General features: G+C 27.2%; 1 protein-coding gene across 1 annotated transcript; it reads right to left on the reverse strand.

Annotated features, from left to right (window-relative positions):
• Positions 1 to 340: 340 nt before the first annotated feature.
• LOC119680781 (calcium/calmodulin-dependent protein kinase type II alpha chain-like) lies at positions 341 to 16,318 on the reverse strand. Its single transcript, XM_038093763.1, has 3 exons — positions 16,224 to 16,318; positions 10,901 to 10,957; positions 341 to 787 (listed from the first exon to the last, which is right to left on the reverse strand). Exons 1-3 carry the CDS (start codon positions 16,306 to 16,308, stop codon positions 711 to 713), a joined length of 219 nt encoding a protein of 72 aa, XP_037949691.1. The 5' UTR covers positions 16,309 to 16,318; the 3' UTR covers positions 341 to 710.
• Between the last annotated feature and the right edge of the window lie 928 nt (positions 16,319 to 17,246).

The following is a 17,246-nucleotide window of genomic DNA, read 5'->3' on the forward strand; positions in this document are numbered from 1 at the left end:
TATTAGAATACATAATATAGTAAGATTGGTTAATACGTTTACTATATTAGTAAAAAAATAATAAACAAAAAGAGAGTATTTAAGTTTTCTGGGTAAATCAACTTAAGTGGACAATACAAATATCAGTCAATGCAAAAATAACGCAATTCTTTTAAACTTAATATTTGTCCGTTCATGCAACTACAAATATAAATGCATATGATTTGATTAGAACTATTTAGTCAATAGTCAGAAGACAGAAGACGCAACTTTGGTTTTTTACACAATTTTGTTAAATAATAGCGCTGTATTCATATATATAATATTAAAAGCTGTATAATATAATATTGGCTGTTCTTCCTGTTTTATCACAACCAAAACAATATAACTTACAAAAAAATTGAAACGAACATATATACTTTATTATATTTATAATATTGTATTATAGACATGACTTATCTGTATTGTAAAAATCGCTACAGCTACCAAATGCACTCCGCTTTAGTTCACATAATTTAATGCATTCGAGTAATTATATACAAAACTGAATATCAATTCATGCGTTTTTAGCAAACTTGACTATGACTAATTTTAAGTGCTTGGATTTTGTCATGCATTAGGAAACGTGATTTTTTAATTTTGAGGTGGTATTCATTTCATATTTAAAATTTTTTTTTTTAACATGTGCAGATTTTTAGATTATATATTATGTTAAAATTCATAAAACTAGTCTACATACCTGCGGCAGAGCATTGCGAGTTCGATGACAATTGTTGACATGTCTTCGCTGGGCACACTATCCGAATCTCTAATAAGTTTTATATTTAATTTATTAAAAAAAATTTTAAACAAAGCTTTGCTAAATTTTTATTAATCCAATTGTGCTCTTAAATTATTTCTTAAAATAAAATAAAAAGTAAGTTTAAATTGTATTATTCCTATAACATAATAAATATCATAAATAAAAATTTCATTGAAATTAAAAATATTTTAAGAAATAAAATCTTGTTTGCAGTAAACATAAATTCATGACGTGGTTTGTTGTTCAATTTTATAATTTTCTCTTTCAATCAAAACTAAAAACTCCAATCTGAATGTTTACTTTTCATCAGAAAACGAAAATAAACATTGCAGTAGGCCTATTCTTTTGTAAGAATGTCGCAAAAGAACAACATAAAATAAGCACTACTTTTGATGGCAACTCTGTCAAAACTAGACATTTTTGTTTCGATACCTTCAGGTTTATATATGCAAATACACAAATACACATATTTGCAAAACACATAAATTTTAAGTAAAAGTTTCGAAGTAAATAATAATTTTTTAATACTAACATAATAAGTAGAAACTACGAAATATGATAAATTAACTAAAACATATGTTGACAGTTAACCGGAAATCTTGTACGTATTTCCACGAATCATTCGTAATAGACGAATTTTTAGTGTTCGCAATCATGCGATTTGAGCTGCTTATTAGTTAAGCGGTTTCAAAGGAGTTGAACTAATTAATCCAGCAGTGTTGTTGTTTTATATGTTATTTTTAAAACAAGCGGTTTTTCTGCGATATGCTTACAAAAGCATAGCAAAATGCAAGGGCAAATATTTAGGGTTCCCGCAGCTACTTTTTTCACTAATAAAGTGCACATATGAAATTTCAGTACGATTTTTTTACGAACGCAGTAGATTTTTAGAGTTCGTGAAGAGTTTCTAATATGTACTGTTGCGATTTTACTTACGTACGTAGAGAAAGTTCTGTTTGCATATGTAACGCATGTATTTTGTTTGTCTATTTAAACAATTTTAAATATGCAATTCTTGAGATTTTTTTAGGTGCTGTATTACGTAAAAATATTTTATAACAAAATAGGTCATTTGTATTTTGAATAATAATAAATACTTAAATATGTACTTCTTTATGATTTTAAATATATTTTATTATATTTATATTCTAATATTAATTATATAATAAAATAGCTTTAAAGTATTTCTCCTACAAATTTATACCAAGATTCATTATTGGAGGAGACAGCCTGAAGTCGTAATTGCTTACTGATTATGAAACTAATTATAATTATCACTCACTTCGTTCTCCTACATATTAACCTACAGATAGCAACATCTTATGCGAATAGACTCTTTCATTACAAAAGGAATATCTTATAATTTTATAGCAACAAAAAAGAACATTTAACATTGGTTAAATCTTCTACCAACCTTCAAGACCAAATGAAACCTTACCAACAACTACACAAATTGGAACCAATTTAGAAAAAATAAGAACTATATAGGCAGACTTTGAAAAATAAGTGGAATATACATTGAACAAATATGTACGGTAGCCACTTATGTTACTTCGACTTGAAAAGAAGAAACTGCCTAGGAAGTAATATATTCAGTTAAAATCAAGGATTTATTTAAGGAAACCAAGACATATAACACAAAACCAGAAATCTGTCCTTATAGAAAGCAATTCGTCTTTTTAACAGCTAACTTGTGGGTTAGAAAAATAGATAAGAAAGCCAACATCTGGTCAAAGTATTTCAACCACACAATATTTCTTATAATATTATTACTACACTAGTATGTAGCATACTTATAAAAATAGCACAAGAATCGATAAAAACATTAATTGTAAAAAAGCGGCTGGAACTGATGAAATCTATCCTGAAGAATCAACAGAAAAACCAATTGCCATAATAACATATGTACATATTCAATATCCCAGACTATCAAGTCTGGGATTTAGCAGTAAGCGTTCGACTATTGATCAAGATTATCAAGTTACTGAAATGGCAAAAAATGCTGTTGAATACTTCTCTGTAGTGCATGTAGATGTGTCCTAAGCATTTGATCGCGTATGAGTTTAAGATCTTATATATAAGATAAACAATATGCACCCGGCCTACCGTTACCAACTTCTTGAATAATACCTATCAGAATGGATATCCATTGTAAGATATGAAGGCAAACATTTATAATATTAAAGTCAAAGTTCCCCAGGGAAATGCACTAAAGCCCAAACTTAATCAATTCTATACATCTGATATACTTACAGCAGGACACACATTCATCGGAACGTATGCGTGTGACACAGAAGTTATGACATCACACAAGAAGCAGGCACAAATAAGCATCAAGTGTCACTAAACAGTCGCAGCACTGACTGAAAAATAAAACTCAATGAGTCCAAATACACTCATGTGACAAATACATTACGCTATATGAGCGACATTCTGTTCTGGTTTACATCTGGACAGGTCTAACTGGAGACATCGTGTCAAACATAAATCTGAACAAATCAAACACAAAAATCGGCAAGTGTGATAGTTAATTGGACCTGCAACTAACGGTATATTATAAAAGACTAATCTATCTGTATGTTTTTAAATCAATGTGAATGAATGGTACACTTTTGTTGTACATTTTGTTGTGAAAAAGAAAAATGCTGCTAAAACTTTTTGTTTGTTTCAAGACATAAGTGATGAACTTACACCAATTCAACAGACTAACAATACTGGTAAATTCAACTTAAACAGAAAAAGGATTTGCAGAACAGCTAAATGCCCAGTTGAATAGGGAATAAAATTAATTTTGTTTAAATTTTTCAATAATTCCACAAAATTATCTTTTTTAGAAATATTAGATAATAAAGTTAATTCCATGAAGCAGATAATTGGTAAAGCAATATATAGTGTACAACTAAAGACAAATTTAAATGTCTGAGAAATGCCTGAATAGAAGTAAATTGCCAGCAAATTAGTAACATAAATAAATTTTTTATACAGAGCGAATGATGCAGATGTAAAGTCTAAATAACATAATAATAATTTTTTTTTTGAACAACAAAATATTTATATTTTTAAGTATGTATGTATATTTTGTTCAACAAAAAAGGGATAAGCTTTTAAGCCGTTTTTGCATACGGTCCAGAGAACTGCAAAGAGTCATAATTTTAATACCCAGAATGCACTCACGAAAACCGAGTATAAATGCGTATAAATACATTTCTCATACGTCACTTATATGCATTCACACTCACCAGAGAAATAATTCATAAGGTTTTTGTGTCGAGTATAAGAGTTAAAGAGGAGTATCTTATGAGAAGAGTATAAATCATTATAAGTATTTTCATTTTTATGTATGCGTCAGATGGAGTTAAGTGTACGATAAAATAAAGTCAAAGTGAATACAGCTGAAACTCAGGTAATGTCTCGAGTGTTGAATATACATTGAAGCTTTCTGATAAAGTTCTATTGCAATAGTTTGCACTATACTATATATAAATTTGTTGTCATCACAGCTAACAGTTAAAACATTATTATCAGACACATGCTGCGATATGTAGATCGTAATATAATTCGAAGTCTTTGAAATAAATTAAAAATGTATTTATATTGAGCTGGTAAAAATATAATCACTGTAATAATATTTAACATATAACACTTATTTATATATATTTTATTTTGTGCGGTGGGTGCTGACAACGATAGAGCTGTGGCAAAGCTTTCTAAAATTTAAGTCCATAAAAATGTTGAAAGATTTTATTTGTTAAAAATAATTTTTTTTCAGCTCCACACAATTAAGCATTGTTCAATATATATATTTATTATATATTTTATACTCTTCGATCGGAATTGACTTTAGTATGAAGGTCAAAGTCTTTTAATAGATCGAGCCTTCTGAACATTTGAGACGAATTCATTGGGATCCATTTTTATCAAATCGTAAAGGGTTAATATTTTTCTCTTTTTCGTCTCTTCTACGTTTCTTCACCAACTAAAATGACTGAGAAGCATGACCGTTTCATTTAGAATAATTGCAACATATCATTATAATGCTATACTTTTGACTTTTGTGACACAGAGTGCACACAGGTTTTTACTTGTCAAAATCTTCGTCAAAATGTGACTGATCTTCTTTAATGTGCCTCACAGAAGCATAGTGCCCACTGCAAAGAACTTTTTGTTTTATTTTTGAAAACTGGACCCATTCAAAAGATAAATTTTGCGATTTTTTAATTTCTACTGACATACCTATTCATTTATTAATGGAAATAATCTTTATCTACTTTATAGATATTTTGTATCTACTTGTAGAGTCTTCAGAGAAGTCAGTGTGGCTTTAGTTGTTAGAAAACTAAAAACAGGTTCCAAGTAAATTGGACCTTAAAGTATAGTTTGCGATGTAACTGTAAGAGAAGTCGTGAATATAATATCAATGCAAAAAATAATATGAATGCATATATGGATAACTACGGATTATGAGTCTAATCTTGCAGATATATTTTCACTATAATACTTAAAAAACAATTATTTATAGAGAATACTATGTATACTATGAATACTATGTTGCACTGCTATGAATACATGATTTCTGAAAATTTTTTTTGAAATTGTAAAGGTTAAAAAAGTGAAAAAACCAGAAAGAAATTAAATGGAATTTAATACTTTTAAATTTTTATTGATTTAGTTAAACAATACAATTATTAAAAACAATTTCGTTAATGATAGTTTCAATATTTGTATATGATAATTGAAGATTGTTTAAGACTCTACTAAAAATTTACTAGGTAGTCTTGATTTCAACACAAATTTTAGTACATTGCTTGAATATGTTAGTGTAACTCCTTCATAAGGACTTCGCGCTGTTTTTCACTGATTTAATCGTTATTTAAATACTCTTTTTGTGTTATCGATTTTTTTGTCTGGATATGGCCCCGTCACATAATGTTTTAAAGACAAGTCGTTGTCTGCAACAAAGTAATGTAGAAAAATAATTTTACTATTACTATTATGCTAATTGTACAGAAATGCTGTTAACACTACTCTAGCTATCAAGCTATTTACATTACAGCATGAGTGCTATGCATCGAAATTATAATTAATATGATATATTTGTTTATGTTACATCATTTTCGTTGTCCTATATAATTAATCATTTGCTGTCCAAACACAGTCAGGCCCAGATCCGAAAAGAAAAAAATTTAAAAACAATTTTAGCGCAGCGACATCTATAAGTAATTGATAGTAGGTGAAAATTGTGCGTTTTATCTATTTGCTGTCAAAATTTGAGCAAACTTTTTCATATTTCTATGTTATAACATTTTGCGTGATGTCAATTTTAGAGTGAATGTTAAACTCTATTTGAAATTTGGTAAAAGTGGAACAAAAACGTAAGAAATGCTAAAAAAATGTTAAACTCTATTTGAAATTTGGTAAAAGTGGAACAAAAACGTAAGAAATGCACAGTTTGAGCTTTCTTCTTTCACAGTTTGACCAACGTCGTAAAAGACTAGAGACTATAGCATTGCAAAGATATGCTAAAAATGTCCCAATAGCGCATGTAAGGCATGGTTGTCCTTGTAACTGAAGAGAGATAATCACGCTTTTAGAAAAGTAAAACAATAAAGCTCAAACGGGCTCTTATGTGGCATCTCTAAACTGCAAGTGACAATGAAAGGAAAGGAATGAAAGGCTTTAGTTTCATCTCAACCAAAAGCCTTCACATATTGAAAGATTGTGTAGTATACTAGTACTCTGATTATGACTACAAAAATGAAAACGAAGTACTAGTGAAGTTTTAAATAATTTTTAATCATAAAAAGAATAACAAACAATTGTACTTATAGATAATTAAATAGGATTATAAAAGAAAATTTTGTTTCCAGTAAAGCTGAATGCTGCAACTTCAACAAATTAATTTACTATAATAGAACAGTATTCCAACTGTTGAACAAGTTTCAAAACGCTTTTTGTTGAGATGTATTTGGTTACTAACTAAAGGATGGAAGATTCTGGGTTCCTTTCCCGTATCCTACATCTGCCCAGAGCAAACCTTTTTAATCATGGTAAATGTAACTAAAAATTTATCTGTCACCTCACATATGGGTTCATACAGCAGTTGGGTTGGATCGTTATACCTGTAATAATCATTGTGTACTATTATTGAGTCCCCAAATTCGCAAGTTTATCCGCACCATTAATACAAATAATTCTCGCGCTGCCAAGTATTCACGAAAATTGGTAATATATTTTTAATAATATTTTTAGTTTTTTATCTTCAAAACTTTACTTTTTCAGTATAAATAAAAGTTTGGAAACACTACTTCAGTAACGTGTCTCAAAAAGAATTGTTGTCCAAAAATTGTCACAAAAATAATGACGATATTCTTCAGTGAGCTTAAAGCCCTGATATCTCAAAAAGTAAGCTATATTGACTTGAAGCACAGTAGAAAATGGCCTTAAAACCGCAGACTCACCTAAGATCTACTGTGAAATTGTCGTACCTGGGAAAAGCAATAAGTATCGAAATTTATTATTACGCAAATACGTAATTTGTAATTTGTGAAATATAAAGTAAACTTTATAATAATACACTTAAATACGTATTATTATAATACGTATTTAAGCTCGAATATACGAAACTTAGTAAAGGCATTGAAAGTCTAGCCCGCAGGCATTACAACACGGTTTATGCAAGTTTAATTGAAAATTTAATGCTGATAAAAACGTTTTTAAAAACATTTTTTTTTGTTGAAAGAGAAAATCTTTTATCTTTTATTTTATGCTTAATAAATAAATGAAACTTACGTTTATGGTGTATGTAGAACAAAAAAAAAAATAAGCAGCAACACATCCTTCAAATGTATGTGCTTAGTAAACTGACAACGCAAGGAATAAAAAATTATAAGTAAATAAATTATTTACTTACTGAAAATTTCTTTAAAATGACATCATACCCCAAATATAAATATTTAAAAAAAAAAAAATTAAATAATATAAATATATTATACGAGTACATGCATAAAATTTCTTTTAGTTTCTTAGCGAACTGATGTTAAAAGCAAAAATCAAGCGAAGCTAGTGACTATTCGAAGTAACATAGTTGTAGCTTTAACTTTATTGAATAAAAAAATCAAAAAATTTACAGAAAGAAAATATATTGATTAAAACAATTAATAAGAAAAAGTGCATGAAATAAGCACAATAAAATAATATGGTCTTTGATCTGGGTCAAGAGGAGAATCTTTGAGATAATTAACGGAAGAAATTTTGATCTTCTGTTCGGTTACGATTTTTTGGTACCACAAAAGATATATCTTTGCCGCATTACTCCATGCCACTGCGAGTACATTAGTCCATTAATATTTATTCTATCTAAAATAAATTCTTTTTTAATTGAGGTGTTTTCAAATCTCATTAAAAATGATCAAAAATGAACAGATTATAGTCAAAGGGGTTTTTGCTTGATAGCAATCCATGTATAGTTATGACCACCAAAAAATCATTTTTTGAAGAAAGGTTCACAGATATTCTACTTTTTGAATATCTGTGTTATAATGAGTACAATAATGAGTATTTAAATACTTATACAACAAACTTCGATGATACAATTATTTTCTTGTTACGATTCTGATTTTCTGGATAACACAAATTTTATAGTTCCTACAGAATAAAACAAATTATTAATTATTTGAAATTTAAGCATATTTTCTTTATTTTAGTTTAAGTCAGGCAATATATTCCCTGCATTCCCTGCAACTGTATCCATTAATATCAATGTACTGCCTTTAAATAAGAATATTTTCACAGATGAAACACATTTCACACATGAAACGTGAGTATAGTAGTCAAGTCTGTTAAAGTCAATAAATATCGGTTTCAATAATGATAATGATAACAATAATGATAATGATATTTTGCGAGTACAAAAATTGAATATGAATATTTATCATTTAGCCTACCATAGTGGTAATTGAATATTTTTTTATAATAATTTGTATTTCAGTAGGAAGATTTTAATCTGTTAAATTTCGATGTTTTAAAATTTCAAATATTCAGTGTTTTACTTGGTGGTAGTTTGAAGTTTATTGGTTCGTTATGTTTGCCTAAAAATCTATTACCAGGATTGAGAAACCAATTACTGTTGCTCTGTTGTTCAAATTTATTCCACATTAACACCCCTTAAAGCATTTTCGTTTATTCCAATCAATTTATGTTCTAGTGGACTTCTGCTCTGTGTATTCAGAATATAAAAATATTTTTTAGCAGGATTACTAAAACGAAGTATTGGGCATATAAAATGTGCATTGCTCTTCTATAACACAATCAATTTAATTCTTTATTAAATTCTCTATCAAAATGTTCTTGGGTCTTGGTCAAATATTAATACTATACGAAATGAATAAATAATTATTTATTTAATATAAATAATTGCGTACTGATTTCTCTTTGAGAAAGGATTTGTATTATACATTGATAGAGATATACTAATGCTTTTACAGTTGGCTGAAAACTGAACGAGTAGATTATATATACACACGGTGGGTGTTTAAAACTACTCACCAAAACGATTTTGATAAAGTCAATATCCAGTTCTGGATTAAATAAATTATACTTAGGTATCTTTAAACGAACAATTTAAAGCTTATATCAAAAACAGATGAATAATATAAACAACATACAATAGATTTAGGTAGTACAAAAATGTACTAAGTAGCTAAAAGAGTGCACATCGCAGCTACAAATATTTCTGTTACACCATTTGTGTATTCGGCAGCTCCAAACTGTGCCAAAAAACAACAAGTAGCTCTCTGAAAGTCGCTTATATATACGCCAAACACAACACTACTTTCTCTATCTAAACGACTAGTTATGAAGTGGTCAAACATTTTAATGACTGCAAAAAAAATGTTACCAAAGCGGTAAGCGATCTATTGTGAACGTTGAACCCTCATTGGAAATTTCAACGAATGTTCCAATCCATTTATTAAAGTTGGTAAGCAAAAATTCAAACAAAATTAAAAAGTTTGAACAGATTTGAAAGTAGTGGAAACAAAATATTTTAAAAATATGCAAAATTGAGGAAAATAAATATTTTAAAGCTACACAAAGAATTTTAGGATGAAATGAAAAAAGTATAATTGAAAAGAGCTTTGAATTTTTTAACTTATTAGTTGCTAACAAGTTAATTCAATTATATATATATATATATATTATAAGTATATATTATATTCAAGTATAATATTCTAAACTATAGTTTAGAAAATTTTCTGTATTGTTAACATTGCTTTTAATTCATTATTCATTTTCAATTTTATATTAATTATTTATTGTATATGTATTTCACTTAGCGACTTTAGCAAGTAACTTGTTGTTTTTTTGCCACACTTCGAGGCTGCCGAATGCGCCTAATATTAAAGACTTCATATTCGTATAATTAACCTTAAAAAATTATCCACAGATTTTCTTTTACAAATGGTTTTAGTGAGAAATTGCGAAAAACAGCCCAAATTTAAAATCGTAAGTAAATTAAATGTTTCACAGGAATAATGGAAACCCAATGAGATTTTATGCTTTGAATTGCTCAACAGAAACATGGAGCACGCAAACTTCAGTAACATTACTCACAGAAAATACATTTTTGCATTCCGGTGTTATATTCTCACAGACATATTTCTTAGGGATTGGCTTTTAATATCACAAGAGTTAATGGTATATCCCAGAATACAGGAAAATTTCGAACTCAGAATACAGAAAAATTTCGAAATCAGTATTAAAAAAAAATATCAGAATAAACTTTTATTTATTGTTGGCTTTACACAGTTTAATATTTTTTCAGCGACATTTTCTAGCAAAAATAAATAATTACATATATGTAAAAAACAAAACAAGTAAATCTAACCGAATATAATTTTCGGAAAATAAGTACGAGGGTTGCTCCGTACTACTTTATGGCAAGAATGTGTTAATAGCGTATTGTATGTGTGTTTTGAAAGCAATAGCGTTTTCGAACGCTTTTCTTTTTCGGTTTATATAGTTTTTTTTGTATAATGTATAAATGTGGTGCTATGAAAAAAATTAATTTGTAAAATTAACTATAAGTTGATTAAAAAAATTTATTTTTTATCTTTTGTTTACCTTCAGGCTCTTTTGATATGACAGTTGTGCTTCGATCAACAATTCCCTTTTTATCTTCTATAATTAAAAAATATTTTCAAATAAAAGAAAAATGGATATACAAAAAAATCAACTTTATAGGAATTATTTATATAATAAACTTAGTTTTTAAAAAAAGTGTTAATGGAAAATAACTTTAGATCATAACATTTATGCATTGATAAGTTATGTATTTATTTACATTTATATATACATAAAAACTATTATAATTTATAAACAGGTGACATCTTAAATAAAGGTTTCAATATAGTAATAAAAAAAAACCAACATCACAAAATTAGTTATTTTGTATCTATACATAATAATTAATTTAACATTAGTAAAAGTATATTTAATATATCTTTTAATGTGATTCATTAGTTTGTCTTTTTAACAATCTCATTTTATTTAAATAATAACACTTTCATAATTGCGATTTTAAAGATATAAAAGGATTAAATATAAAAGGACTAAAAGACTCTAAAATTCAAAAAAAAAAATTTGAATGTATCAAAAAAATATTGAATTAAAGTCTCTTTACGCGTTTTAATGCGTCAGAAATATAAAATCAGAATATAAAATTTTTTGCTGTATAAAAAATTAATTATGACTTACTGAGATTTTAAAATTTGAAATAAAAAGTAGAAAAATTAATAATCTGGACTTCGTTAAAATAAGTACTTATAGTGAGATCATCTATTGGCAATAACATGCGTTGGTAAGGTAGACCGAAGTTATATGTAGTATATTTGATACAAATAACACTATCCGACAAATTTGATTTTTTTCAAAAATAAAGTAATTTTAGAAGAATTATGTCCTTTTAAATCCGAATATATCCGTAAATTAAATTTGCTCACTATATGATGATTTTGGTATGTTTAATGAAGCCGTATTTAAATTTCAAATATCGAAGCCGTAGGGCCCTGTTTACTAGATTTATTTAAAAATTTATGTACACCAGAAGTAATAAAACACATACAGCAGTATTTGTTTCCTCCATTTTTGTAGTCGCGATAATCAGTTCTCGCACTATACATTAGGGCGAGTCAATAATTTTAAAGCGTAAAGGAAAATTATACAATTATAAAATATCATACAATATTCTTTTTAGTATATCTTAAAATGATTAATGTGCTTATGAACTTAGATTTAATATCTTTTTATGATTCTGTCATTTTAATTCGTTATTTGATTCCAACTTGATAAAGTAATAGTCGAAATTATGCAAGAAAAAAACAAACTATTTTGAAAAATACGCCGACTCAACAATGACTGTGGACATATTACATCTTCATAACTTTTACTAGTTATATGAATATATTTTAAAATGTACTTTTTAGGTACCTACAAGTTTGTATTAATTTTACTTCGGCATCAACTAACATACTGACGGCTTTTAATTTATTATTTGTGTGCGTTGTCAGATATTACTCCAAAAATCAATAGAACCTAATAACACAAACATTTTGATCTATATATAAAAAAAGTCAATCGCAATATAAAAATTATTTTTTATTTAAATGAAGCGCACTTAAACCTCCGAAAAAGAGCTGAGAAAGTAAAACCGAATATTAGTCGAGCAAAAATATTCCCAAAGAAGTACAAATTGATATTGAAAATTAACGCTACTTTTATTTACTTTTTCTTCTACTTTTTCTGCTAGGTTATTACTATGCTACAGCAAAAAGTGATCCATGAGGAGTTCTAGCCACACTATAATCATGATATACGTGATCAGAGAAACAGTACAGCTCAAGAGTTTAGTGCTATCTTAAAGACATACTAATAGTAATACTAATATAGAATTAATAGTATTATTAGACAGTAAATGATTGCAGAATGGGTAAGAGCATACGTTATTTTGTACTTCTGCAAAAGGATGATTAGAAGAAACTGGAGTATTTACCATAAAATTATATTATGGATATATACTCTTCGTTTGACACAACTTTTTCAGCTCTTCAAACTCTTCAAAATTTCAAGTTTGTACAGAATACTAACAAAAGTAGCTTATATTTTAGTTATAAATAAATCTAATAACTTCAAACTTATCCTTAGCAAGACAGACTTTTATATAAAAGTCTATTTAATCTTTAATCTCGTCTGAGATTTAATTTTATATTAATTTTTATATTCATTTTTATAATGTAATCGCAATAAATTTTTTATCCTTAAGTATTTTTGCTTTTTAGTAAATTAAAGCAAATTTGGTAAAATTCATTCAAAATTGTGTGTACCGGAATTGGGAATATCTATATATAATACTTTAACTATTTTAAAGTCGCTTTTGTTTTTAAAGATTTCAAACTTTTATTCGATCGTTATTTTTAGTATATTTCTACACGTATTCGCTTTTGATTTCATCAGAATTTCTAATATTAATTCTTAAAAAAACAAAACAAATTTTTGTGTTTTTGTATATAGAATTTTTCAATATATATGGAAGAAATATATCTTGAAAACCACTGCGCAAATATTTTTATTCTTAATTTCGGATTTAAAAGGCTTAATATTTTTGTAAAGACTTAAATTGAGCAAAAGTTTAAATTTGTTGAAAAGTGTTATTAATGTTGATCAAAATTAATATTAAATTAAAGAATTTAAAGTTATAACTTAATTAAAATACTGATTATTCTTTACTGATCAGTAAGATATTTTAGGTCAAAGTATTCAAATTTACTTTAGATGTAATGAATCAGTTTTTCATTTGATACAATAGCCATAATTTTTTTTTTCAGAGTAGCAAAAAATATTCACAACTTACGAAAGAAAACATGTGAAGCAACAACAATGCTCTTAAAATCTTTAAAATTAGATTTTATTCGCAAAAAATTTTAAGTCTTAAATTTCAGTGCAGCCAAATTCAAAAATCAGTTTATTGTGAATGCATACTGGATATATTTTGCAAAATTCCAGTTGTCTACTAAAATCATATGAGCATTTCATTTACTAATAAATTCAAATAAATAAATAATTTAAATATATAAAGTAAAAATGTTTACCCATTACCATTCTAATATTTATTTTGTTTTCTTTTATTTAAATTAATTAATTCTTAGTGTTTACAATTTTTATGTTTCATGTTGTACACAACATGCCAATTTCTTTCAACCAGACTTTATGCTGTTTTTTTACAACTCTGAAAGAAAAAATTACGACTATTGTCGATTTATTTTCAATATTTAATGAAAATTTTTTTTAACAACAAATCATTGGTATTTTTAAACTGCCTTAGATAAAAAATTATTTAGACGAATTTATAAATGAATACGACTATTTTTAATAGGACACAAAGTTTCTAATAAGAAATATGGGTAGTAAGCTAACTACTAGATAAAAAAAACTGTGAATCCGTTGGCAACAAGGTGATCAAAATGCACTTTGATTACAAATGATTTAGTTCATTTAAGCAAGATTTGCAATTTTAGAGAAACAACAATGATGTAATTAAAATAGACAATTCTTATTTTATTTAATTAATTTTCTCGTGAAATTTATGACAATAAACATGTTAAACCTTAATATTTGTGCATATTATTTATACAAAGTAGTTGACGTCGAAACGCTATAAAAGAGCATTCCAGAAAAAAATCAACTTTTCTCAGATAATATATTGCAAGATTATAAAAGCAATAATTTACTTATTTCAACATTTTTAATATTAAAAATAAAATGGTGTAATTCCAATACAAAAAATAATTAACTTAACAGGAACATTCAAACGCAGCACGGTAACTGGAAAGGTGATAATATATCAAACGCTTGACCAACGGTTTTTAATACGATCCCGGTAAAATTTTACGATTGAGCTGGTAAAGCACAAACCTCAAAATGAAAAAAATTAAAGTTTAAGTAAAACTTGTATTTCTATTAATATTTCTTTATGCATTATATGTATTTATCGAACACTTCAACACTCAAATTTAATTTTAATTTTGATGCAAAACTTCGCAGTAACAAGAATCAGCTAAAGTTTTACCAGTACCGAAAGAATTATCAGATCTAGGGGTCGATTCCTGAACTATGCAAATATTTTTAAGTATACGCAAACGAAAAACTTATTTCTCACCACAGTTCACACTTTCTAGTAAAATGCGTTTCCTCAAGTGCTAGTGCTTTTTTCGTGTTATATGTAAAATTAAAATGTGGTGAATACGTTTTTGACAGCTGTTGGTAAAGAAATTTGTATTTGTCATTGAAAATAAGCAAAGCAAAAAAAAGTCACATATTATATTAATTTATAAGAGCATTATAAATAAAGTTAATTATTAATAAAATGTTACTACAACGAATATTCGATACGTTTTTATTAATTATTATTGGACTTAGGTCGTTAAATTAACACATAAAAATTAAAAATGTTTTTTTAAACAAAAATTCCACGTATAGATTTGTGTTAATATTAATAAATTTTAAAATTTATTTTAATATATTTTAGACCATCATTAATTTTATTTATCGTTACAAAATTTTTTATTTCTTTCTATAAAGTTCACGAGGACAAACGTTTGTTCCTTGCTTCCTTTTTTTGTGTTCTATTTCTAACACATTCAAAAATAATAATCTTTTTTTTGAAAAAGCACTGTCTCTTTTTACCATGAAAGAAAGAAATAGATAAAAGTGTAAATATTTTTGGACAAATAGGAATAGTAAATTTAATTTGCACAGTTAAGAAATATATCCCCGACGTCTTAGTAGTTCGTTTACTCAAATATATTGTAATTTTAGAAAAAAATATATACTCATAAGATTTTATCACTTTATAGAATTACCGCAGACGTCTGAATACCCTTATCAAAGTTTTTCCAGAGCAGTGTTCTTTGGCACACAACACTTAACATAGACCTATTTTTCTATAGAGAAAAGCAATAGTCATTTTAAAGGGATACATTTTATATTGGACTATTTATGTATATATATTTTTTTGTAAACATAAAAGTAGAAATAAAAAAATGAGAAAGATGATTCAAAAGAGTTTACGTATTATATATTTTATTAATTTAGACATTAAAACGTATTTGTAAAAACATATCAAACAAATGTGCAAAAAACAGACTTAAAGGTATTTACAACAATATCTACTAAGGCGGATATGCATATTTATTGTTAAAAACTTTTTGACTTAAACTGATAATGTTGATAAAAATATTCATAGAAGTAAAAATTTTCACTCTCATAAGTGCCTCTGTTTAAAAATATTTTTAATATGGTCAAATCTAAAAAATTGACCGAATACTATATACGATTACATGTTTAAATGACTAAAACTCTATGTAAAGAAAGAATTTTTGTATTCATTTACCTTTTACATCATCATCTTCAATTGTAGTGCTAGAAGAGTCAGTCGATTCTTTAACTTGAGATCCTTCACCCTTTTTAGTAATCATGCTTCTACCTTGAAAACAAAATTATAAACAAAAGTTAATTATTATAAATTATATATATACATACGAAAAATATATTAAAAATAAAATTATTAGATAAATCAAAACCAGTTCTATTACAAAATTATAAAAAGAATATTGCAAGGAGATGTGGCTCTTTAAAAAAAAATTTAATATATTTTTTTGTACAAAAATGTTTTTATGTGCATGACAGTATAAATGAACTGAAGGGGGAAACCTTAAAAACTATATATTTCCCAAAAAAAATTATATCCTAATTTTAAGGCTATAACCTAGAAAGTTTCATAAGAACACTTTTAACTTGATAACGGAAATATTGGTTTGGACATTTGACTGAGTGTCGTCACAAATTTTTGGATATAGGTTCATCACAAAGTAGGTGTGGTACAAAATGTGTGAATTTCGAAGGCACTTACCGAAGTCTTCGACAAAGTTTGGCACGAAGGAAACTGAAACTTTATGTAAAGTTTTGGAAACTTGAAAAATATTTACCATACAATACATTAAGACTGAAAAGTTTTCGGAAATTCTCATTTAAAATTCGCGCGCTGTATATTTTTCGATATTTTAAGTTTATGTAGTTTGGCAGCACTGTCCTTAATTACTATGCCAAAAATGAGCTCGATCTGTCAGACAGTTCGTTTACGGCAGCTGTTGAAACCAGTTCACCTCAGTAGTGCGTTGCGAAATGTCTTCGACGGTCGTACGACCGTCCTGGAAGGCTTTGTACCACTCATAAACTTGAGTTTTCGATAAAACTGATTCCCCATAAGCCTTTTGTAGCATTCGCAACGATTCTGCACACGAAATTTCGTTCGAAACACAAAATTTGATGCAAACTCTTTGTTCAATATTTTTTTCCATTGTTTTTTTCGCAACGCCCTACTGAGGTGAACTGGTTTCAACAGCTGCCGTAAACG

The sequence above is a fragment of the Teleopsis dalmanni genome, chromosome 2 (assembly GCF_002237135.1).
Source record: "Teleopsis dalmanni isolate 2A chromosome 2, ASM223713v2, whole genome shotgun sequence".
NCBI classification, from domain to species: domain Eukaryota; kingdom Metazoa; phylum Arthropoda; class Insecta; order Diptera; family Diopsidae; genus Teleopsis; species Teleopsis dalmanni.